Genomic DNA, 24,538 nt, shown 5'->3' on the forward strand with positions numbered 1-24,538 from the left:
GTTTTGGCTCAGGTGATCATGGGTCCTGGAATTGAGCCCTGGTCAGGCTCTACACTCAGTGGAGAATCTGTTTGGGGAGTCTCTCTCTCTCCCTTTGCTCCTCTCTCTGCTTTCTCTCCCCCCCCCCCCTTAAGTAAATAAACAATTTTTTTTTTAAAATGTAATTATATACATACCATACACATGTCATACAATTCATCCTTTTAAGTTTATAATTAAATGACCTTTACTGAACTCACAAAATTGTGAAACCATCACTATAACCATTTTTGAACATTTATTTATTGTTCACAAGGAAACCATGTACACTTTAGCAGTCCTTCCTCACGTCTCCCCAACTACTAATCTGCTTTCTGTCTGCTGTGGACATTTTATATACCTGGAATCAGGTATATAATTTATTTATTTGACAAAAAGAGACCTAGCGAGAGAGGGAACACAAGCAGGGAAGCAGGAGAAGATGAGGGAGAAGCAGGCTTCCTGCCGAGCAGGGAACCAATACAGGGCTCCATCCCAGGACCATGGGATCACGACCTGAGCCTAAGGCAGGTGCTTAACAACTGAGCCACCCAAGCCCCCTGTGACTGTTTTTTTTTAGCATAATATTTATAAGATTCATCCATGTTGCAGCTTGTATCAATACTCCATTTTGATGAATGAATAAATAGAATGTGGTGTTCCATATGATGGGATATTGTTTGGCAATAGAAGGGTGATTCTTTCAAACATATTTTCTTTGCCTTTGATATTCTACAGTTTTAATATAATGTCTTCATATGGACTTATTTTTATTTACCTTTACTTGTATGTTTGAGTTTCCTATATCTTTGCATTAGTTTCTTTGGTTTATTCTGCAAAATTCTTGTCGTTTTCTCTGTTGGCTTTTGCTATTCCTTTTCATCCCTCTGGGATCTCAATTAGATGTAGATTACTTTAGACTTCCTCCTTCTATCTTGAAAGTCATTTTCTCTCTCCTTTTCTCCCACTTTGCATCTGGGACATTTCCCAGCTCTACTGTCTCCTCAAGTTCTTTGTTCAAAAGTTTCTTATATGCTTTAACATATCCATTAAGTCTTTAATTTCAACGCTTGTATTTTCATTTTATTATTATTTTATTATTTTTCAAATATTCTTGTCATTATTGGCTTCTATTGCAGGATTTATCTTTTATTTCTTTAAATACATTTTACCTGTTTATCTCATATTTTTGATGTGGAGTTTCCAAGTCTGCATCTCCTCATGTCTACTTTCTTTTGTCTGTAGTAAATTATTATTGGTTATAAACATATATTTGGTTGAACTTTATCCATGATATTCTTGAAGGACTAATTAATGAATCCTTAGTCACAGGTTCAGTTTTTCCATCTTGTGGTGGTGCAAGACTTGGTTTCCCAGTCTAGACATTGTATTTGCTTACCACCACTGCTTTTACTTTGGCATTGGCTCACTCTTACTTTTGTTACTATTTTTGTCTTTGAAGAATACCTTTATATTATTATAAGACAGCAAACTTTTTTAAAGTGCATATTTTTTCCATTATCCATAAAATAATGTCTAGGAGAAAGGCCCATCTATGTGTCTGTTTACCATTATGTTGGAAGCATATGTCCTTTATAAATACATTTTTCATCTATATCTGCATCTATGTCTGTATTTCCTGCACATCAAGTCCTTTTTTCTTACACTCTTTATTCTATTTTATTTTTTGAAAGAAGACTAACACCAAGTAAAAATCAGTAAAGTTCTTATTTTCATAATACACTCCTTCCATATCCCCTGTTTTCATTCTTGTTGTGTTTCATTCCCTTTCCTGCAGATTGTTTGCCTGGAGGTGACAGGCACTATGCATAATTCAACTTTATAACCCTCAGCACATTGCCTGTCACACAGAAGGTGTTCAATAGATATCAAATAAAAAAGTAAATTATAATGCTTAAAGTCGACCTAATTCCTGTATTAATCATACAAAAATACAGTGATTACTGGATTTTGTGTCAAAATACAGGACCCGTTTTATTATGTTCCCAATGTTTGCCTAGTTAACTTTTTTCTTTCTTTCTTTCTTTTTTTTTTCATTTTAAAAACCAAGCTCAATTAGATTTTCCTCAGGAAATCTTCCCTGATCCTTCTACCTTAGTCCCTATTAGCTATTATTTCCTTATGTTTCCATAGCATGCTGTGTGTGCCTCCAATATAGCACTTATAATGTGGAAAGATAATTGTCTGTTTATGATCTATCTTCTACAACGTAATGAACAATTTCACAGCAGAGACCATTTTTCAATATTGTATCATCAGCACTGAACTAAATTCCAGATTGGCAATATGTGATAAACAGTTGTTGAATGAATCCAATAAATTTGAGACTAACATTGGTCTTTTTATATTTTTAATGTGAATAAATTCTATTGAACTTATAGTGAAAATAAATGATCTATCTCATGCTCAAATATATGCACGTGTCATTGAGCATACACACTTTACTTTCACAGAAAATAATTGAATAATAATGTAGCATGACAAAATATGTGTCAAGTTAAGAATTGCATAATTTTCAAATAAATTTCTAATAATTTAATAAGGCTAAAAACCATTCTCTAATAACAGCACCAATAGCATCAACAATTTTAAAAACAGTAAAAGAAACTGAATTTTTTAACCTGAATGCATCTTTTCAAAAGATTAATTAGTATCCTAATTGTTGAATTTGTAAAACCATTTTATTAAATAACATTATAAATAAGAAAGGCAGTGATAGTTTCCACTATACTCATCATTTTAGATTAAAATGTTTACAGTCATTGGAAAGCATTCAAGATGTTTAGAAAAAATATTCTAGTTAGTGATATTATTTATTTTTGTTCTATCTTATGGTATTTTAATAATAAAAATATTTTTAAAAAATATTATCTTCTGAAAATATTCCTAGCACATTCATTCTTAAGAATACTTTATACCGCTAATTTTTGCTCAAATCTATTGAGACATAATGAAAAAAAAGTTTAATTATACTAAATAAATCAACACATTTAAGTCTTTTGCCACTTGCATGATTCCGTAGGTTCTAGACTCTAAGTGATCACATGAAAAATTATTTGTGTAAGAAAAATGCATCATCAAAACAAAGGAGCAAAGGGAAGAAAAAAGAGAGAGAGGGACAAACCAAGAAATAGACTCTTGGGGCACCTGTGTGGCTCATTCTGTTAAGGGGCTGCCTTCGGCTCAGGTCATGATCCCAGGGTCCTGGGATGGAGCCCTGCATCTGGTTCCCTGCTCGTGGAGAGCCTGCTCTCCCTCTCCTGTTGCCTACTGCTCTCTGCCCACTTGTGCTCTCAATCTCACTCTCTCTCTCTGTCAAATAAATAAATAAATAAATAAAATCTTAAAAAAAAAAAAGAAACAGACTCTTAACTGTAGAGAATAAACATGGGAGAGATGGAAGGGGGAATGGGTGACATAGGTGATGGGAATTAACGATGGCACTTGTGATGAGCATCAGGTGTTGTATGGATGTATTGAATCCCTGTATTACACACCTGAAATTAATATTACACTCTATGTTAACTAGACTGGAATTTAAATAACAACCTAAAAAAAAAAAAAAGAAAAATGCATCATACCGCTATTGGAATGATGATTAAGAAGAATACTAGAAAAGGCATGAAATTCATTCAGTGAAGATGCAAGATGAAAAAACACATGCCCAATATAATTTCAACTACATGAAAAAGTGTAGGATAAAGAAAAGAAAAAAAAAAAGACATCAAGGTATCAATAATGATTGTACTGTAGAGACCTGTTTCCTTTACTCTGTAAGGACACAGTTGAAAACCACTTACATACATCATCAGTACAGAAATGTGGCCACTAGTCCTACAGAGGCAGTGTGTGCGTGTTCATGTATGGGGAAGTGGTGGAGGAGGAGAGAAGGGGAACCTGCACAGAGGCAGAAAGAAACAAAAAACAAGGAAAGGACAGGTTAGAAGTAAGTAAGAAGGCAGGGAGAAAAGGAAGGAGAAGTGGGAGGAGTCTGTGGACTGGAAATTACCTGAAAACACTAGGGAACTTGAGGGAAGAGAAGCACTTAACAAATTTTATTAACATTTAATGATGATTTTCCCTACTTTTTCCCTAATTGGCCATTTTATTTAGTTTCTAGCAATCCTATACTCCCCTAGAGAGCCAAAGATGAATATTGTATTCTATGTTATTTTAGGTGCTACATCTAGCTGTGATTTTTACTAACTTTGGTCTTTCCCCAGGGTACTCATTATGGAGAAATGACAACTTGGTATCTACTAGATTTAATTGGATAACATTTAGGTATAAGGTGTGTGTAATTTCCCATCACTATGGATGTTAATCAGTAACCCCAAACACCTAAAAAAAAAACCCAAATAAACAACAACATCAAAAATAACACCAACCAAAAAAAACCCACAAACATAGACCACATAAACCCAGAATCTTTGCATTAGTTTACAAAACAGTTGTTTTGCATGCAAGACAATCATAACTGGCAGTATATAATGCTGGCAATGTATCCTTTAAAGCTCTGAAACCAGAATTTATGGGTCTGGATTACAACTATGCCTCCTATTAGCTTTGTAATCATGTTGAAGTTACTTGGCTTATCTTGGTCCCACAGTCCACATCTGTAAAACTGCACAAATAATAACACCTACTTCATAGATTTGCTATGAGGATGGCAGGAGGAATCCACAAAGCAACTAGTATAACATGCGGCACAAAGTGATAGGTAGGCAACAACATGTACCATTATAGAAGAGGACCCTGGAACACAAACCTATTACATAGAGAGATGGGGGGGGGCGGGCATTGAATAAAAACAGGAAATATAGAAATACATAAATTTTGAAATGCAAAATTTAATACAAAAAGTTAATGATAAGCTTATCATACGGGTTTGAAAATTTTCCATATTATTCACCAGGTTCAAAATTACAATTATCAAACCCAAATTCTTATGTGGCATATCAAAATGCCCCTATTATTTCAAAAACTAATTTATAAAAGGAAAATACAACCAAATTTGTATTTAATATGAATTTTGATTTTGAGGATCTAAAAGCTAATATTTAATGAGTGTGGTTCTAAGTACCTCATGTGGATCAATCCAATGCTTGCAGCCACCCCACGAAAGGAAGCACTATTATAACTATCCCTATTTTAAGGAAGAAAAAACAAGATACAGCAAGATTAGAAAGCTATCTCACTGCAAGAGCTGAGATTCGATCCCCAAAAGACTGAGTCTAGTATATGAACCATTATAAAATTTGCCTAATTGAATTATTATTTTTTGTACCTCACAATGTAAAATTTCAAATATAAGGTCTATTACTTACTATGTCATGTATAGATGGAATTTGAACTAGATTTTAATGGATACTTACTTTCAAAACCAAACATGATATATAACTTTACATTGTCAATAAAATATTTTCTTAAAACATTAATTTAAACTAATTAAAATAAGGTATATCATTCTATTATAATAATAATTTTAGACTTCTGAAATGTCAAAATTAGTCTTTCTATAGTATGAAATAATAACTATATTTCATCATTGTTACTTTACTATATTAATAATATACTAATATAACATATACATTAAGTATATAACATATAGTTAACATGTAACTTACCAGTTACTTTTCTTAGCAGGCATCATTATAACTGGTTTTGATTAAAGCATATTCTCCCATAATTAAGGCAGAGAGAAACTGACTTCAGTCCAACCACCTATTTCTTTGGCAGTGGATAGGAATGGTATTAATACAGTATAACATATAACAAATATTATTTATTATGAAGTATGAAAAAATGATGAAAAAGTAAGATTAACTTCTGAAGGTCTTACTGCAAAAGGAGTTTGTAGAGAAGAGAATCATTAAATGTCTCTGTCCTAAAGTTTTATGATTCCATATAAAATTTAATTCAGTTGCCTTATAAAACTTATGAATGAGTTCAATACCTGTCTAAGTTTCAGAAATGGAAATATAAATATTTATTTCATTTTCATATATGTTATATCATATTTATTATTGTCTCTTTTTTTACTCACTTATAACCTTTCTATATTTTCACCCTTATAGGGCATAGCTCAGGTGAACAGGGAAAATTCCATCAATGAAATGATTAGACTTTATGTATGTTTTGCATTTTAAGAATAATTACATTTTAAACCAAATTTAGTAAGTCTGTTTTAGAATGTTTTGCATGTACTGCATATACATCCATTATCTCTATTTTGCAAAATTGTTTCCTGCTTTAGTTCCTGGTCTTTTAGTTTAGGCAAGTTATTTCAAATCAAGTTACAAGGATTTCTTTTAGGTGGCATTATTTGACTACCATTTAATTTACTCTATTTACACAAATGATCAGGACTCACAAATTATGTTGGTTGCCCAGTATAAATGGGATACACCAGCTATGAGGATTAAGTTTGAAAAATTTATTTTCAAAATGCTGAATTTGGTTGTTTAATAGGGTAGTTTCCCAGAACAATGGTCATTTGCAGACTATTGAAAACCCAAACTTCAAGAACCGTTAAAACCTTAGTTTCTAGGTTTTCAGGAGATGGTCATTTTTGTTTTGTCAGTTTTGTTTTGGACTCTGGTCCTAAACCAAAGGCCTAAGTATGTTAGTAAACAAAGATATTTCTGGTTATTCACAGAAAGAACACAGTGGATATAGGATAACATTTGGCCTTGATGATAGGTGACAGTTGATTTCTGCCTTGTGTGATTTAGAAACAGAAACTGAAGGATCCCTGGGTGGTTTTTGTTTTTGTGTTTTTGTTGTTGTTGTGTTTCTGTTTTGCTTTGTCTTTTAGCGCATTCTTGTAGGAAAAGTTCCTGGAAGATCTGAGATTCTGTCTATAAAATTTATCACTAAACTAATAGTATAGGATAAGGAGATTCCACTAAATTTTATTATATATACTGTAGCTTAAAAGTACTTTTATTTTAGCCGCACAGTGGGGAACAGTTGCAGACTGTAAGGAAATTCCTCACTTGTCAGTTATTGTTCCTAGCGGGCATCATTATAACTGGAGTTGCTTTCATCTTCTCCTCTGGTTAAGGCAGAGAGAAACCTACTTTAGTCCAATCACCTATTCCTTTGGCAGTAAATTAGGAATGAGACACAGACTACAGAGCAGTAAGCAATGCAAGAACTGGTCACCAACCAGAGAGCTATGCTTCTTGGTCAACTGAACTCTAGACTAAGGGAGGGTGACCTGGCTGGTAGAAGCTTGTTCATATATCCCCCATTTACAGGTTCTGCAGATCCTTGTGGTTGGTGGGATTTCCATATTATCATGAACTTTGTGGTAAAAAGCTGAAGTGAACTCTGTTCATTGTCACTTTGGAAGATACATGGGGCACCTAGCAAGCAAAAAAAAAAAAAAAAAAAAAAGAAAACATTATCTGGTATGTAAACTCAGTTGCAGTTAGAAGATAAGGGTCTTTGTGCACAAGTCATAATCAAGAGAACATACAGATTTGTAACATTTACTACTGAAATTTGACCTCCCTAACAAGAGAAGCAGTCTACCAGGTCTGATATTATGGAAACATTCTTTGTGATTGCTTGGTTATTATATTCTGTTAACTGGCAATTTGCTTTTCAAGGAATAAAAAAAGATGAAAACTGGTGTTCAGTTTCTCTGAATATCTCCAGCCTTGGCTATTTTCCATGGAAATGAAATCTTCCTCAAATGTTCACTCATTCACACTTATAACAAAGTCTGAATGTTTAATTTTTTCAATCATTTCAAAAATATAATGGGAAAATTGTATTTATAAATTCAAAGTTAGTGCTTATGTTCATATACATACAAAACCCACGCACACACCTGGCTATAAATCTATGTCATTCTATACATTAGCCCAGAAATTGTGAGCAAGAATTTGACTGAAATCTTTGACTCTTCCCCTTTTTAAGTCAACTATGAGTAGTCTAATCAGGAAAACTCTTTAGTCAAATCTTCTTAAAGGATTACTGGCAATAATGTCCCTTTATTATTATTTCATTATTTCAAAATCACCTTTTATTTTTTCCAAATCACCTGTTTCATGGAACTTACTATATTAAACATGAGGAAATGTATCTTCATTGTAAAGAAGAATATATAATCACTTTTATAAAACAGCTTTCAAGAAAATTTCACTAAATTCATTCTGGATGCTATTGGGTATCTACTGAAAAAATGGTTCTAGAAAATAAATGCAAAGATGAAAATATTTTACTTCAAATGTCTCATAGCAATCCAACATTTTATTCTGACAAACTAGGAAAGCAAAATTTGAATGGAATGGCAAAATATAAGCATAATAAAATTGTACTCTTCTGTGACTCTTCTTTGGAGACATTTAGATCACTGAAAACATGGGCAAAGCCTTGTAACTAAAATGACTCTTGTTAGTAGTGAGGATTGTGGGGTATGGAAAGTTCACAAGGATGTCAGTGGCTTTTGCTAAAATTCAGAGGTGCCCAAAGAATAGCACATAAGATTCTGAACTTTTAAAGCAGTTTTTTTTTCTTTCTTTCTTTTATCGTAGGATTACAGAGTGAATATCTTTCTTCGTCAGAAATGGAATGATCCCCGCCTTGCATATAGTGAATATCCTGATGACTCTTTAGACCTGGACCCTTCTATGCTGGACTCCATTTGGAAACCTGACTTGTTCTTTGCCAATGAAAAGGGTGCCAACTTTCATGAAGTTACTACAGACAATAAATTATTACGAATTTTCAAGAATGGAAATGTTCTTTACTCAATAAGGTGAGTCATAGACAAATCCCTGATTCCAGTGAAATACTGTGTTTTTTTTTTTAATGAATGTTTTGAGATTTTTGAGTGAGTGCTATCATTGTTCTTCTTGAGTTCCTCTAATATACCATTTCCCAAATATGTCCAATCACCAATAATAGACCCAAGTTCCAGATCTAGAAACTGTATGAGTAATTCTTGAAAATCCACTTTTTAAATTTTTTTATTTTTTATTTTTTAAAGATTTTATTTATTTTTTTGACAGAGAGAGAGACACAGCAAGAGAGAGAACACAAGCAGGGGGAATGGGAGAGGGAGAAGCAGGCTTCCCAGTGATCAAGGAGCCTGATGTGGTGCTTGATCCCAGGACCCTGGGATCATGACTAGAGCCAAAGTCAGAGGCTTACTGACTGAGCCACCCAGGTGCCCCAAAATCCATTTTTTAGAAAATAAATGGCTCAGCCTCTTAATATCAGCAAAATTGGTGGACAGTTTAAAGGCAAATTGAAAAAAATAAATAAATAAATAAATAAAAATAAAGGCAAATTGAATGATAGCTGATTAATACACTATGATTATATTTTTACAGATGCATACTTCTTTAAAATATTTGTTGGTGAAGAAATATTTGGATTTACTTGTCTGGAATTCATTTTCCATAAATTATTTTTCAGATATTTATATTTTTTTGATCTCCTTGGGGTTCTCTGGTCATTCTTTAGTAAAGATCTTATTTACATTTCAGTTAAGACTATATAGCTTTTAATAATACAAAAACATAATTAATTCATACCAAAATATAAACACTGATATTAAAATTTCTTGACTGTTGAACTTGAGAGCTTATTCAACCTTGTCTGTTTATTAAATATTAAATGGGTGTAAAATCAATAAACAATAGTTGAAAGGATGTATTTGATGATTTGTGTCACACCTGAGAAATATTCTAAAATAAAATTATCTTAAAACTTCCATAATTTATTTTCTTTATTTAGTTTATAGGTGGGTTATATATATTTCATTGTTTATATCAAGTCCTATTGGATTGGAAAATGGGCCATGCATTAAGAATTGCTTACGTATCTTGGCAACGTTTTTGAGAAAAGTTATGAAATGATTCTGAATTGCCTCTTTTGTCTTTCAGTATGAGTTCAGATAAAACAGATGTCTCTTAGCTCCTTGTTTTTGTTTGTTACAACCATGCTCACTTAATCAGAATAAATTCATTTTTGTGAGTTGTTTTTAGAAATCTCATAGGACTTTAAAATCTTCAAATGGCAGTTTCTTTGTTAACAAAAATTGTGCTAGAAAAAAAAAAATCTCACTCAATTTACAAATGGAACATCTGTGATGTTTCATGAGAGACCTGGCTTTCTTGCTTGTTTAAAGATTGTCCTGGAAATCCTGATCGATCGAACTTATCCATTTATTCCTATTTCCTTCTTACACCTCCTAAAACAAAGAAATAAACTGAGTAAGGAGTAAAAAAGGCATTAACACACAGGAGGATGAAAGTAATGGGAAAAACGACAGTGACAGATGAGCGATTATGACATATTTTAGAACACTGGAAAATGAATGCATTGTGAATACTGACTTAACAGGCGCAACTGAAATCTGAGCTACGGAGAGGGACCCCAAAAGGAAGAAAATAATATCCTCAAAATTTTAGAAATTTAAGGTATCTAAGACTTCAGAAATTGGAAGCTAGATAAGAAAGAAAAGGACAAGAATTGATTTAAAATCTGCAAAAAGAAGACCGAGCTTTCTATTCCTGAGTTTCTTGTCCATGTCCTTCAGACTAGGAACTACATTTTTTTTTTTTTTTTTTTTTGCCATCTGGAATGAGCAGAAAGAGGATGGAAAACCTGGGGGAGGTTCTACCATGAGCTTCAAGAGTAGACTCCAGGTACAGCTGACATCTGTCATGGGGCATTATACTAAGAAAATGGAGATTACATGATGTTTGCACACTGTATGGTGAAATGTTTGTTCTCCGTAAAATGTTGAAAGCCAGTCCTAAACCTCTTCTATTGAGCAGTAGTAGTCAGAAGAATGTACCTCTGGGAAAATATCTACAGATATGACAATTGGGGAACCACCAAGAAAAAATCTGCACGGTCATGTTATTATTCTACTGTTAAGCCCATTACTCAGTGAACCATCTGCTACTAACTGAGTTCCAAATGGTTTTTCTTACCTTATTTTTAAATAAAAACAGACATTTGAGAACATTCTATAATAGTAATGATCAAAAAAGAAGCAGAGGCCATGGAATGCCTGGGTGGCTCAGATAGCTAAGCATCTGCCTTCTGCTCAGATCATGATCCCAGGGTCTTGAGATTGAGCCTCATGTTAGGTTCCCAGCTCAACAGGGAGTCCGCTTCTCTCTCTCCCTCTGCCTCTCCCCCTGGTTGCCCCCTCTCTGTCACTCTTTCTTTCTCAAGTGAGTACATAAAATCTTAAAAAAGAAAGAAAAAAGCAGAGGCCAAAAGAAACACACAGAAGAAATAAAGAGAAAAGAGGAGAAAATTAAAGAAAGAGAAAAGGATTGACTCGAGAAAATACAGAGAGCAGAAGAGACCATTAAAAAAAAAAAAAAAAAATCCCTGGACAGATGAGATAACTACATGCATGAAATAAGAAAGGAATAAAAGGAATCATTCAGAGCATAACAGGAGCAAAGAATAAAGCAAAGTGAGAAAAAGAATCAGTAGAATATTTGGAAGATGAAGTGAAGACATCTCCCAAAAAGTAGAATCAAGATACAAAGAAATAGAGGAGTGTCGCGAGCAAAACCCCTGGGTCCCGCCAGGAGGTCGCAACGTGTAAAGAAGAGATAGAGAGATGGATATGATGTAACTCACTTGATCTTTATTGGGACGAGGTCCGCACCACTATCGTGGTCTGGTCAGGGTCCGCTGACGTTGTCACGGAGAAGGAGATGTCGCCTCACAATCTAGACAGAGAGGTCACCACAGAAGTTGAGACTGAGAACCAGCGAGTGGTCGGCAACGAAACTGTTGGGGTGTCGGTAGCACCGGGGATGATGTTCTCCCGACAGGAAACTCGCTTCGCCTCAGTGCAACCTGATGCCTCTTTATATACTGTGCTAAGTCTCCTTCATAAACATATTACATCACTTATTTTTCTTATGCTTACACACCAAAAACATACACACGTCGTAAACATGTTTTGGTCTACGATATTTGGCACAAAAAAATATTTACAACTTGTTACTCCGCGCTAATCTTATCACTACACGCATATGGTCTAGGCTTACTTGCTATGTGGTTAGTTTGCAATTTGTTCCTGTTTTTCATTTAGTAGGGGTTTGCACTTACTACATATCATTTATTTATTTATTCATTTATTTATTACACTTTATTTATTAAAGGTTCGTACTCACTACAAGGAGAAAGAATGTGAAAATCAGCACATCAACACAGAGGTTTAATATCTGATTAGAAAGAAAAAAGAGGAAAAACAGAGATTTCCATGAAAAACAAGGAATTGATAGTTTGCCTGCTGCAATGGCTATTGAAAGCGACACTGTAGCTCTGATAGAGGGTTTGTTGAATTTGTAGCTCTGATAGGGAATTTGTTGATTATTGAAATGAGACAATTATTAGTACTAGGGAAAACAAAATGTTACATGAGAGTTATAATTATAGCAAACAACTATGCTTAACAGTGAATAGTAATTAATTATTCATAACATGTAAACACTGACTATTAATTTAACCGTAAATATTTGTGTAACTAAATTTTGAGTATCATGGGAGAATTAAGTACACAAAGTATGGTATAAAAGACATTTTTTCCTTGTTAGAAATAAGAGACAATTTCACAAACTTAAAAAATCAAGCGTAATAGAATAGCAATTGAGATGTAGGACTATAAATCATTGACAAGTGTCTAAAGAGAGGCTGCCACCAGGGAGCTAGAACTGAACTGAGGGCAGGATGGAGAGGGCAAAAATGCACTGTGGGTTTTTTTGTTTGTTTTTTAATGCTTTCTATAGAGTTTTAACTTCTAGTCTCAGTTTTTGTTTTGTTTTGTTTTGTTTTGTTTGCTTCCAGAGTTTTTATTCTCAGTATTTTTGTGTTTGAACTTTGTGTGTGTGTGTGTGTGTGTGTGTGTGTGTGTGTGTGTGTGTGTGTGTTTGAACTTCTAAATGATATCCATGAATTGTACTGATAAATTTTTAAATAAAGTCCTTTTCGAGGGAGGGCTCTGGAGCTAGACACATACCTTCTAGATGTTCTGAGTTGGGATTTGGTTTTACCTTACTTATAAAATCAGCTTGTTACTTTTAAACAAGCTAATTGTTTATGAGCTTCTCATAAGAAGACACAGGACTCTGGGTCAGAGATAAAGGAATATATTATTTACCACAAGCAACATGAGCATCAGTGAATTGACCTAATTTCTTCTTTGCCCTCAAGTTTCACTGGAGCACTGGATCACGGTAACACACACTGTGTGTCTGTGTCCCAGCTGTGGAACACTGAGTTTGGGGAATCCACTGCCTTTATTATAAGCAGTAAGCAAGCCTCCTCTTTGTCCAGAAGGACAACATTATCTCACCTCTCAAAATTAGCAGCTATATAAACAACCTGGAAAAATGGCTCAGGTAAAAGAATAGTCTGGGCCTTACAGTCTTGGTAGACCCAGCAAGAGGTAGGAGTACCAAAACGCACAGAGACCCATAGATGACTGTCTCTCCCAAACCATATCCAGGCTCTATGACTTACCAGCTGTGATTTGGGGCACGTTTGTGGGGGAAAGTCTCATTTTTCTTATATGCATGGTAATAATTACCTTGAGCCTGAAATAATGTATGTAAAGCATGTAGCATAGTGCCAGGCATACAACAGAGAGTAAAGTTGTTATTTGTGTCTTCCCTTAAAACAAAATAAAGCAAAGCAAAACAAAAAAACCCAAAAAAGTGTAAGTGCTGGTATTTTCCAGAATCTATAAAGTAGCACTGTATGGACACTTGTAAGTTATTAATGTAAGTTTCTGTTTTGTCACTTATAAAAGGGAGATGGCAAAATCCTCATCATGAGATAATGGAAGCAGTTAAATATTATCTACTATTGGTGCTCCTGGGTGACTCAGTAGGTTAGGCCTCTGCCTTTGGCTCATGTCATGATATCAGGGTCCTGGGATTGAGCCCTGCATAGCATCAGGCTTTCTGCTCGGCAGGGAGCCTGCTTCCTCCTCTCTCTCTGCCTGCCTCTCTGCCTACTTGTGATCTCTGTCCTTCAAATACATAAATAAAATATTTTAAAAAGTATTATCTACTTCTTACTTTCTAATACTACTAATACATACTAACACACATCCAACTTTACTGCTTATATAATGGTAGGATTATCATATTAAAAATCAAATAACGGGAAGAAATTTTAGATCAAAAATGCTATGCACAGCAACTTGTCAAAGATCATAACACAATTTCAATTTTTATTTAAAGTAAATATAATCACTCTTTCTTTGAAATTCAGTTGTGAAAAGAATTTAGACTTACTTATATAATGTGTATTTATTTTTGGAACATAAATTTTTAATAGATAAAGCAAACTTATCAACAGATGCTTTTTAAGGTGTTGTTTATTCAAGAGCAATCAATTTATAATACCACAAAATAGATGTTGTGAGGAGAATTTTGCATGTCTGTGATTATGCATATTTTCTGAAGAGGTCCTTAGCTTACAGAAGCTTCCTGAAGGAACCATCCATGGACAACACAAAGTTTCCAGTGGTGATGGGTTGACAAGCTTTAAAATCATCTCTAAAATCAGATTTCAACAAAATTCCAGATTAGAACTTTAGTTACAATCTCCCTTCTAGTGCTCCAGGAATCTAATCTCTCCTGAGAGTTTTTTGATCTTTATAGAATCATAATGAAATACCAAATCACTCAAGTAAATCTATAAAATCCATGGGGAATCTCCTTATATTTTCTAAAGTTTAACTCCATTTCACTGATTTTGAAGGAAGAATCATTTATGCACCTTTTGGTTTAAATGTAATACTACTGAATGAAATAAGTCATTTCTTGTGTTATATAAATACAAAATTGGAAGAATCATTTCATTAAAAAGCCCATTCTCATGAAAAATCTTTCAATGCCTTTGAAAGACAGTATACTTAATGGTTAAGGGTGTAGAATTTAGAGTTGGGCTCCCAGATTTGCAAATTCAGCCCTATTAATCTCTTTTTTGTAATGCCACTGAAGTTGATCTTTTAGTTTCCTCATTTAGAAAATAAGGTAGTACTGTTTATTTGTCTTGTAAATTTGTTGTAGGGAGTAAGTTGAGAAATTGTAAAGTATTTAAATAGTGTCTACTACATAGTAAATTCAGTAGATGTATTACCCCTATTATGATATTACTGATAATATTGCAAAGCTGAAAATTAATCAAGAGGTTATTGTTCAGGGTCCTGGGTGGCAGAGTTGGTTGACTGAACAATTCTGGTTTTGACCCAGGTCATGATCTCAGGGCCATGGGATAGAGCCCTATGTTGAGCTCTGCTGGAGATTCTCTCTGCCCCTCTCATTCATGCTTTCTCTCTCTCTCTCTCTCTCAAATAAATAAATGAATCTTTAAAAAAAGAGGAGAGAGGTAATTTTTCTTATTGCATTAAACTTAGAAATATTAGGAACTAATAAAGATATTTTTCAGTTTCATAAAGAGGCAAAAATAGAGTCAGAAAGTTTTTTTATTTAAATATATATACTTAATGATTGAGATAGACACCATACTCTAGGCGTTGCTTGTTCAAAAATGGGCAATACTGGGGAACCTGCGTGGCTCACTCATTTAAGCGTCTGCCTTCCACTCAGTTCACGATCCCAGGGTCCTGGGATCCAGCACCATATCTCTACCACCTCAGCTTCTCTTTCTTCCTCTGCCTCCTTCTCCTGCTGCTACTGCTCTCTCTCTCTCTCAAATAAATAAACAAAATCTTTTAAAAAATGGACAATACCTCCATTTTAATCAGGTCAACTGTTTGTCATAGATTATAGTCATCTATTTTAACATTACTACTTCACTAAGCCAAGCCAAGACTTTTTAAGAGAAAATAAAGAACACCATATCCTGTTTATGTGTCTTGTCTCAGAAAGAGAACTTAGTGTCCTTGCTTACACAAGAAGATACTCATTTCCAAAACAGTAGAATGTGATTAATTGCCTTTTGATTTAGTTTTCTTTTGATGTGGTCAGAGCATATCTTTAATTTATATATAATGTTTTGATGAAGAAATTTAGTTCACACCCATCAGGTTGACAAGTATTTTTTCACCCATATGTTGTTGAAGAGGTAACTGTACAACACTTTAAACAAAAGAAATAATGTCAATAAACAGATGTTTTTTAGGATATGATTTATGACAGAAGTTCTACAAACAGTGATTTTCTTTGCCAAATAATTCCTTTCAAGCCTTTCTCTTTTAAAGAATTATGTAATGTCTCTCATTTTGTGCCAAAAAAATAGTCAGGATATGAATTTGACATCACATGCATGGTGAGAGCTTGGAAAAGATTCTGAGAACGCTATTTGCTTCCATACAAAAGGTCACAGAGTTAATTCTCCAAGCCAACATTTGAAACTGGCTGTCCTGAGAGCCTTGGATGTTTGGAAAATTAATGTGCCTATGTTCAAAATACACTTGTGCATACACTTCTAATGAACCCTTTCACAAGACAGAGAACATTGTGTCCACCTCATTTTACAGTTGCCTTTTTCCAGAGGAGAACTTTGTAAATCTACAGGATTGTACTCACAGGATCACTTAACCTAGCTGAATCACAAGAAATTGCTCTTTAAGAATGAACCATATGAATTATTTTAGTGTGTTATGGACTCTGACTTGAAGGAATTGTCAAATGATCCTCCTGGGACTCTAAAAATTTCAGCGGCTTCACATGTCTGTCTGTTTATATATCTCAAATCATGTGAATTAGGCCTCACCAAGAGCATTCACCATAGAACATGCATTATTATAACTTTGTCTATAGTCTACATGAAAAATGCCATTTTGGAGAATGTGGTTACATTTGATAGTGCTGATGATTATTTTTTGTTAAAGCTTAAGGAGGTTTTATATGTGATTTTAAAAAAATAAACATTTATTTATTCATTTTAGAGAGAGAGGGAGAGAGAGAGCATGAGTGGGGGCAGGTGCAAGGGAGAGAAAATCTTCAGCGGGCTGGATCCCACTATCCATGAGACCATGACATGAACAAAAGCCAAGAGTCCAGTGCTTAACCAATTGAGCCCCTGGGCACCCCGACTTTATATGTGATTTAATTGAGTCATCTTTGTGCTCTTCCTATGTAATTCAGGGATGAGGAAGATGGAGGAGTCTGGGAGTGGCAGAATACTAGTAATCCTTAATGGCTAATATTTATTGAGTGTTTACTATGTTTCAGATACTTGCCTAAACATTTTATGTGTATTAACTCATGTACTGCTCACAATGTTTCTTCAGAGCAAGTACTACAATTACTTTCATTTTGGAGATGAGAACCCTGAAATATAGTGAAGTGAAGTAATTTATCTATGGTCACATTTTAGTTTAGGTTAGAAAAAAACCACTTCAGGTGCCCACTGATATGCTGAATTTCAATGGGAATACTTTAAACTTTTTATTTTTTTCAAGATTTTACTAATTTATTTGACAGAGATTACAAGTAGGCAGAGAGGCGGGCAGAGAGAGGGGAAGAAGCAGGCTCCCCACCGAGCAGAGAGCCCGACGCAGGACTCGATCCCAGGACCCTGGAATCACGACCCGAGCTGAAGGCAGAGGTTTTAACTCACTGAGCCACCCAGGCGCCCCCAGTGGGAATACTTTAAACAGAGGGGATGGCTAGAGAGTTCTCCCATAAGAATGTTATTTGAATAAACCTGGGTTTGTTTGGAACTGGGCCTCTTTTTCTCAGGTCCAAAAACTAAAAGTTCTTGCTAATCTTTCAAGATCATCTTTCCCAATAAAAAATGTGTATTTTCACGAGTTATGAATTATCTGGAATGTCAACATATAATACTACACCATCTAGGTCATCCCACTTTGTGGGAGCCAAATTAGAGTTTGTTTGGTGAGCTCAGGATTATGCCACACAGATTCTAGAGGGCTCGACCCTGGTAAAATCTGGTAAAATGTTCTAGTCCTAGAGCAGAGGATCCCAGTCTAACAGCTAGAATTTTCAAGTCCTCGAGACTTAAGTTTTTTTTTTCTCTGCTATTACTGCTGGTTATTCACTGACAACTTCGTCACTGTTTCAAAAATGACTGAAAGTTGTCACATAGGATTGTTTCTTGTACCCCACTTTTTCAATCCCCTGGATATACTTGCCTCCTCCAATGTGCTGTACATGTGATCTTGGGGAACTCTGCCCTTTGGCATTTGGTATTAATTTTATGGAACCCACTCTCAGATTTCTTTGTGAGGGTCTTTTCTGGAAATACAGACCTTTTGTAGACACTTACAGTCCTCTATAAAGGAGTGAATGATTGAGCAAAACAAATAAATATGATGGGATGCTTAAATATACAGCTTTTCTCCTCCCTGAAAAACGGATTTATATATAAAGGTACAGCTTTTTCATAGTAAATAACATACCCGAGCTAGAGCAAATTTTATTTGAAAAGTTCTTAGTCACTAACCAAAGCTTTTTTCCCAGTTGTACCCTGAACAACAGATTATTAATATGACATCATAAATTACTTTTAAAAATAATTACTTTGAACTTTTTCAGGCTGACATTAACGCTTTCTTGTCCAATGGATCTCAAGAATTTTCCAATGGATGTACAAACATGTATAATGCAACTGGAAAGTTGTAAGTACAGACAACTTGCTTTTTCTGAATACTTTGAAAAAAGTAGTCAATACAAATTTTAATGGATTATGTAGATAATTTAGAATTTTGTAACTGTTTTTGTCAGATTTTTACTAAGCAGGCATGTTCTCTGTCACCACATAATGAAAGTAATCTCTTTCAGTACATGCTGTCTATACTATGATAAATAAATCGAGGGCCTAGGAATAACAGTTTTTAGGCTTGACAGACAGCTATATATCTCTATACAAATTGTCAGAGATAAAAAAGAAAATAATAATTAAAAACAAACCGCCATTTTAAAAATAGGGTACCTGTTAGAGACTAAGCATTTTGTATATGCTATGTTTAATATTCACAGAAAAGATAAGGCTGTCCCCATGTTTCCACATGTCAAAATGGTCATTTTGAGTGCTTGAGTGTTGTGCTCCAATTTATGGAGGTGGGGACAACAAGCTTCTGGTTCCGAAGCTTATGCCTCCTTTGAGCCATTTTGCTAAAGTTTATTCAGAGCGTACTCTGCTGGGTATGTTATACGCGTTATCTCAGGAGAAGAGAAATTTCTTACACTTTATCAGAGATTTATCCAAGCTTACAAGCATTCCTTTAAACTCCTCGTCTTTCAGAGTGCATCTATCCGCATCACTGATTAAGGTTAACGCAAACATTTCACGTCTTTCTGTTTCTTTGAACTTATCTGTAGAATCGACCCAAACTTAAATGGTTTTCAACGTTTAACAACATAAAAATGTAAGCATTATGCAGTCTTTTTCTTGTGGTTCTGTGTTATATCGGAGGAAAAAGCGTCTGTTTATCATATTCCTTGAGGAAAACTGGAAGGTGAAGTCTTCAGTCTCAGGTCTCCAGGCAAGGTTTTGTAGTGTGGAGGAGCTGTCGCTAGATGGCGAGCCGACTTCATGGGGGAATGCGGCACGCCTCTCCATTTGGTTTCTCTTCCAAGTAAGAAGTGGAAATTCTCTTACTCTGATAGTAACTCCTTCTTGTTAAATTTAACTGCATGACTTTTATGAGTAGTTCTTAAGTGTGAAGCAAACACATGAATAAAGTACTGAGCAAATGAAAGGAAAATAAAATAATGTCGTTTTAGTTAGGGGAACTATTTAGAAATATAAGTGGAGAGGAGCAAAAAGAAGATTCCCAGCTGCGGAGATTTTTTGTTTTGTTTTGTTTTGTTGTTGTTGTTTTTTTTTTTGTTTTGTTTTTGGTTTTTTTTTTTTTTTTTTTTTTTTGGAGCCCTACCATGAAAGCGTTTTGAGGATGGGCTGGTTCTGTATCTTGGTTGCAAAATTGGGTACATAACATAGAAGGGTGTCAAGAAAGAAAATCATGTACAAAATAGTTGAAGACAAACTGTTGCCCTCATTACTAAACCAGGCATGGTGGATATTATCTAATAGGCAGGAAGGAGTTGTTCAAGATTTAGGAGCAAGAAAATGAATCTTTAAAGATTCTTTCAGTCAAATGAACAAAGATTATTTAAGAAGGTTTCATAATATTCCAAAACAAAGAATAGGATTAGGGACAAAGGGGAATGATGTAGAGGGTAGAAACAGTAGAGGTTGATACCATAGGGGAGGCAAAATTTTATCTTCACCCTCTTACCCTTTTTCAGCGGGGCTTGGGAATTAAACAGGCATAAAACAGATTAACGGGAGAAAAGGATACAAATGTATTTAATGGAAGATTTATGTAACATGGGATCCCTCATAATGAAATGAAGATTCTGAGAATTGGCAAAACCTAAATGTTCTTATACCAGGTTGAACAAGGAGAGGCAATTACGAAAAGGTAGCTAAACTAGGCAGAGAAGCTAAAGGCAGATCAAGAATTATCTTAATGTGGTCTGTATCAAATTCTTTGGCTTCAATTCCCCATTGAAGATGTTTCTCTTGTCCTAGTACAGGGAACACTCCTGTTTTCAGGAAGAAAAAAAAGGGAGGTTAAAATGCCCTTCTAATATCTACTGTTTTTTCAAGTACCTTTAGTTCAAAATAATCCTTATGCTAAAGGGACATACTTTAAGGTGGCAAAGTCTACTGTACTTTATTTGCTAAATACAAAATGGATGTGAAGTCTCTGGGAGCAGATGAGTTCAGAGCTTAGGTAAATTGAATCATACTGGAAACATTAACAGAGGAAGAAAACATAGGATGAGAAGTAAACGTGGAAGGGAATATTGATAAATCTTATCTTAATATATTCACATTTTGGGGAATTTAGGTAAAAAACAAAAGGAAGGTTTAGACCTGGGGATACACTCTTAAAAGCCATAAAGAAAGTGGTTCAAATAATAAGATAACATTTCTGAAGGAGAGAATATAGAGGGAAACAAAGAACAGACCCTTTAGAAATGCCTTCATTTAGAGATTGTTGGAAGGATTTCCAGTCAAGGGATGGTCATAGATAGCAAATTAAAATCAGTATCACTCAACCTCAAAAGAAAGTGCTGTGGTCTGTTTAACATTATCAAATGCTACCAAAAACAATTTTTTTAAAGGTAATTGAATAAAGAGCCATTGTTATTGATGGCAAAGACAAATGTGATTAGAACAATGAGGGTCAAATCTGAAGTCCTCCAAAAAAATTTTAAGTGCATGATGAGAGAGTGGGACAGTGAGTAAAATCTATTACTCCACGAATGTTAGTTACTAAAGAAAGATGTGAAAGAGTAGAGTGCCTGGGGGATAACTGGGTCACTGGGCTTCCTTTCTAGAATAAGGAAAGCATACTGCGTTATTTTACAGAACGAAAGGCTGACATAACAAGACCTTTCGCTGTTTCTGCCTTTCCCAGAACATTTCCAAATTAATCAAAAACTCAACATGGAAAAGCAGGGCCTCTTGCCTCCTCAGTCTTCTTTCTTATTTTCTTATGTAAGGAATGACTAGATTGCCTCACCCATCCCTTTCATATATTTCCATCATTATACACTTTCTGCTCTCTTATTAAAAATTAATTGAGCTCACGATAGAGATACTGTTTATCAAACATCTTCAGCAGATGCTAAGAAAATCTTGTTGCTGTAGAAGCTGCTGAAGTCAAATTTTTCCAGGTATTTTTTTGTAAACTCTTTTAGATCACCTTTCTCTCTCCCTTCCTCCCTTCCTTCCTCTCTCTCGTGCTTCTTTCTTTCCTTCCCTCCCTCCCTCTCTGTCTTTCTGTCTTTCTCTCTTTCTATCTTTCTATAATGGCTTAAAATGAAAGTTAACCTGCTGGAAAACAAGTTAACTTGCTAGAAAGCAAGAGCTGTAAGGAACCTTGTGCCTTGATTGAGAGCTGACTGCAAAAGGAAAAAAGGAAACAAATTGGTTTGAGAGGTGCAGAAAACAAGCAATAAAGACACATAATTTAAAGGCAAAGGCCTGTCAGTATCCAACTTTCTTTTCTTTTTTTTTTTTAGGAATTTATTTATTTATTTGACAGACAGAGATCACAAGTAGGCAGAGAGGCAGGCAGAAAGAGGAGGAAGCAGGCTCCCCACCGAGCAGAGAGCCGGATGCAGGACTCAATTCCAGGACCCTGAGATCATGACCTGAGCCAAAGGCAGAGGCTGAGCCACCCAGGTGCCCAAGATCTAACTTTCTTAAGTTCAATGAATGTTCCATGATGTCTGTCAATGGTCAGGACTATTCAAGTGACCTGATGGATCTTTATTCATCTAAGAATCAACTGAAAAATATCTCTCAAGTATCTAATATACTTCACTTGATATCTTGGGTGACACACAATACTTAAAGCACAAAAGTCCCTGGTTTTAAGGACTTGAGGGGCACGTGGGTGGCTCTGTTGGTTAAGCCTCTACCTTTGGCTCAGGTCATGATACCAGGGTCCTAAAATCCAGTTCTAGGTAGGACTCTCTGCTCAGTGCGGAGCCTGTTTCTCCCTCTCCCTGTGCCTGCCACTCTCCTTGCTTTTGCTCTCTCTTCCTCTCTCTCTCTCTCTCTCTCTCTGTAAAATAAATAAATAAAATCTTAAAAAAAAAAAGAAGAAGAAGAAGAAGAAGTTGGAGGACCAGTTGAGGAGTTCATCATGAAGATTTGCATTAAAAATTATAAGTAGATGTTAATGGATATTATTGGTACAAAGAGAAGAATGATTAAGGCAAGAACAATGCCAAGAGTGAATAAATTACTTAGAAAAGTATATTTTGTCTAAACTAGCCATGACCCCATACCTCTAAGTGTCTATCCATGACTTGGACTTAAAACCCTGGGTGATACACAATTCCTAGTGTAGGAAGAAGTAAGTCACTGGGAAAAGGTGGGCAGGGAAAGTCCAGGGGAAGAGAAGTCGTGATGGAAATGGATGCAAAAACAAAACCATGTATGAGCTAAGGATAGCATCAAGGAACAAAAATGGAGTAACTAACTTTCAAGCCAGAATTAAAAAATATTGATTCATCAAGTAGAACATGGGAAAGAAAAATAAAAGAAATGAAAATATAGTATATAGGAAGCACAGAAAGAGCAAAAACAGCTTTCAATAGTACCATAATTACAATAAATGGGGGGTGCCTGGTTGGTTGAGTTGGTTAAATGTCAACTGCTGATCTCAGCTTAGAGCTTAATCTTATGATCATGAGTTCAAACCCTATGTTAAAACAAAACAAAACAAACAACTTAAAAACAAAAACAAAAACAAAATAAAAGCAAAGGTTAAATTCACATTGCAAAATAAGGAGATTTCCAACTAGATGTTAACAAATATTAAGACTCAACAATATGTTGTTAGCTAAACACTTTTTAAAAAAATTTTGTAGGGACATCTGGGTGTTCAGTTAGTTAGGTTTCTGCCTTTGGCTCAGATCATGATCCCAGGATCTAGGGATCGAGTGCCACATCAGGCACCCAGCTTGGCAGGAAGCCTGCTTTCTCCCTCTCCCACTCCTCCTGCCTGTGTTCCCCCTCTCACTCTTTCTCTCTCTCTCTGTCCAATATATAAATTAAAAATAAAATAAAATAAAATAAAATAAATTTGCAAAAATATTTGGGAGAAAAAGACAGAAAAATGCATATTAGAGAAATGTGTCTAAAAAAATCAAAGATGATAATTTCATATCAGGAAAGAAATTATAGAAAAAATTATGAGACACAAATGTTTGAGTAAAATGCGGACAAAGAAACAATATATAAATAAGCTATAACAATTATAAAAATATCTTTCATATAACTTCCAAGTATATAAAAGCAAAAAATCAGGCAGAATTACAATTTAAAAAAATAGATAAATCATTAATTTACTTGATAGTACAGGTACAGATACTAGAACAAAAGTAATTTATGGATAAAGAAAAAACTCATGATTTGTTTTCAGGATACAAGAACAATTACAAAAAGTATGTAGTAAGCCACAAAGGAAGCTTTAATAAATTCCTAAAAATCAATATCTGATGGGATGAGATCTCTCACTAAAATGAAATATGACTAATAAAAACACAAAATTACTGGGGAACCTGGGTGGCTCAGTGGGTTAAAACCTCTGCGTTCGGCTGGGGTCATGATCCCAGGGTCCTGGGATCGAGTCCCACATCGGGCTCTCTGCTCAGCAGGGAGCCTGCTTCCTTCTTTCTCTCTGCCTGCCTCTCTGTCTACCTGTGATCTCTGTCAAATAAATAAATAAAAATCTTTAAAAAACAAAACAAAACAAAAAACACAAAATTACTATAAATTACTATGTGTTAACATAAATTATAACATACTCCTAGACAAAGATAGATCAGGAAACCAACAGCATATAATAAGTGACTTCTTGTTTAAAGAAGAAATAAAGGAAAACTGCTTACTAAATGACATTGAAGGCATTAACTCTCAAAATCTTGAGACCCAGAGAAAGCAGTGTTCTGTACTAAAAACTACTGAGAGACAC

The 24,538-nt window shown here is 34.8% G+C and overlaps 1 protein-coding gene and 1 long non-coding RNA gene across 3 annotated transcripts in view; one reads left to right on the plus strand and one right to left on the minus strand.

Moving 5' to 3' along the window:
• GLRA3 (glycine receptor alpha 3) overlaps window positions 1-24,538 on the plus strand; it is a 192,970-nt gene that overhangs the window by 108,796 nt on the left and 59,636 nt on the right. Inside the window, exons 4-5 of the mRNA XM_082726943.1 lie at window positions 8,586-8,809; window positions 18,570-18,652. Of these exons, the coding sequence (XP_082583069.1) occupies window positions 8,586-8,809; window positions 18,570-18,652 (307 nt within the window). The remainder of the gene's footprint in view (window positions 1-8,585; window positions 8,810-18,569; window positions 18,653-24,538) is intronic.
• The window catches only part of LOC309862738, a 130,060-nt gene continuing 110,391 nt past the window's right edge, over window positions 4,870-24,538 (minus strand). For both annotated transcript variants that reach the window (XR_014310684.1, XR_014310685.1), the window contains 2 exons: window positions 11,665-11,756; window positions 4,870-7,409 (listed from right to left, as the gene is read on the minus strand). This is a non-coding gene — a long non-coding RNA (uncharacterized lncRNA). The remainder of the gene's footprint in view (window positions 7,410-11,664; window positions 11,757-24,538) is intronic.

The sequence above is a fragment of the Mustela nivalis genome, assembly GCF_964662115.1.
Source record: "Mustela nivalis genome assembly, chromosome: 4".
Lineage (NCBI taxonomy): Eukaryota > Metazoa > Chordata > Mammalia > Carnivora > Mustelidae > Mustela > Mustela nivalis.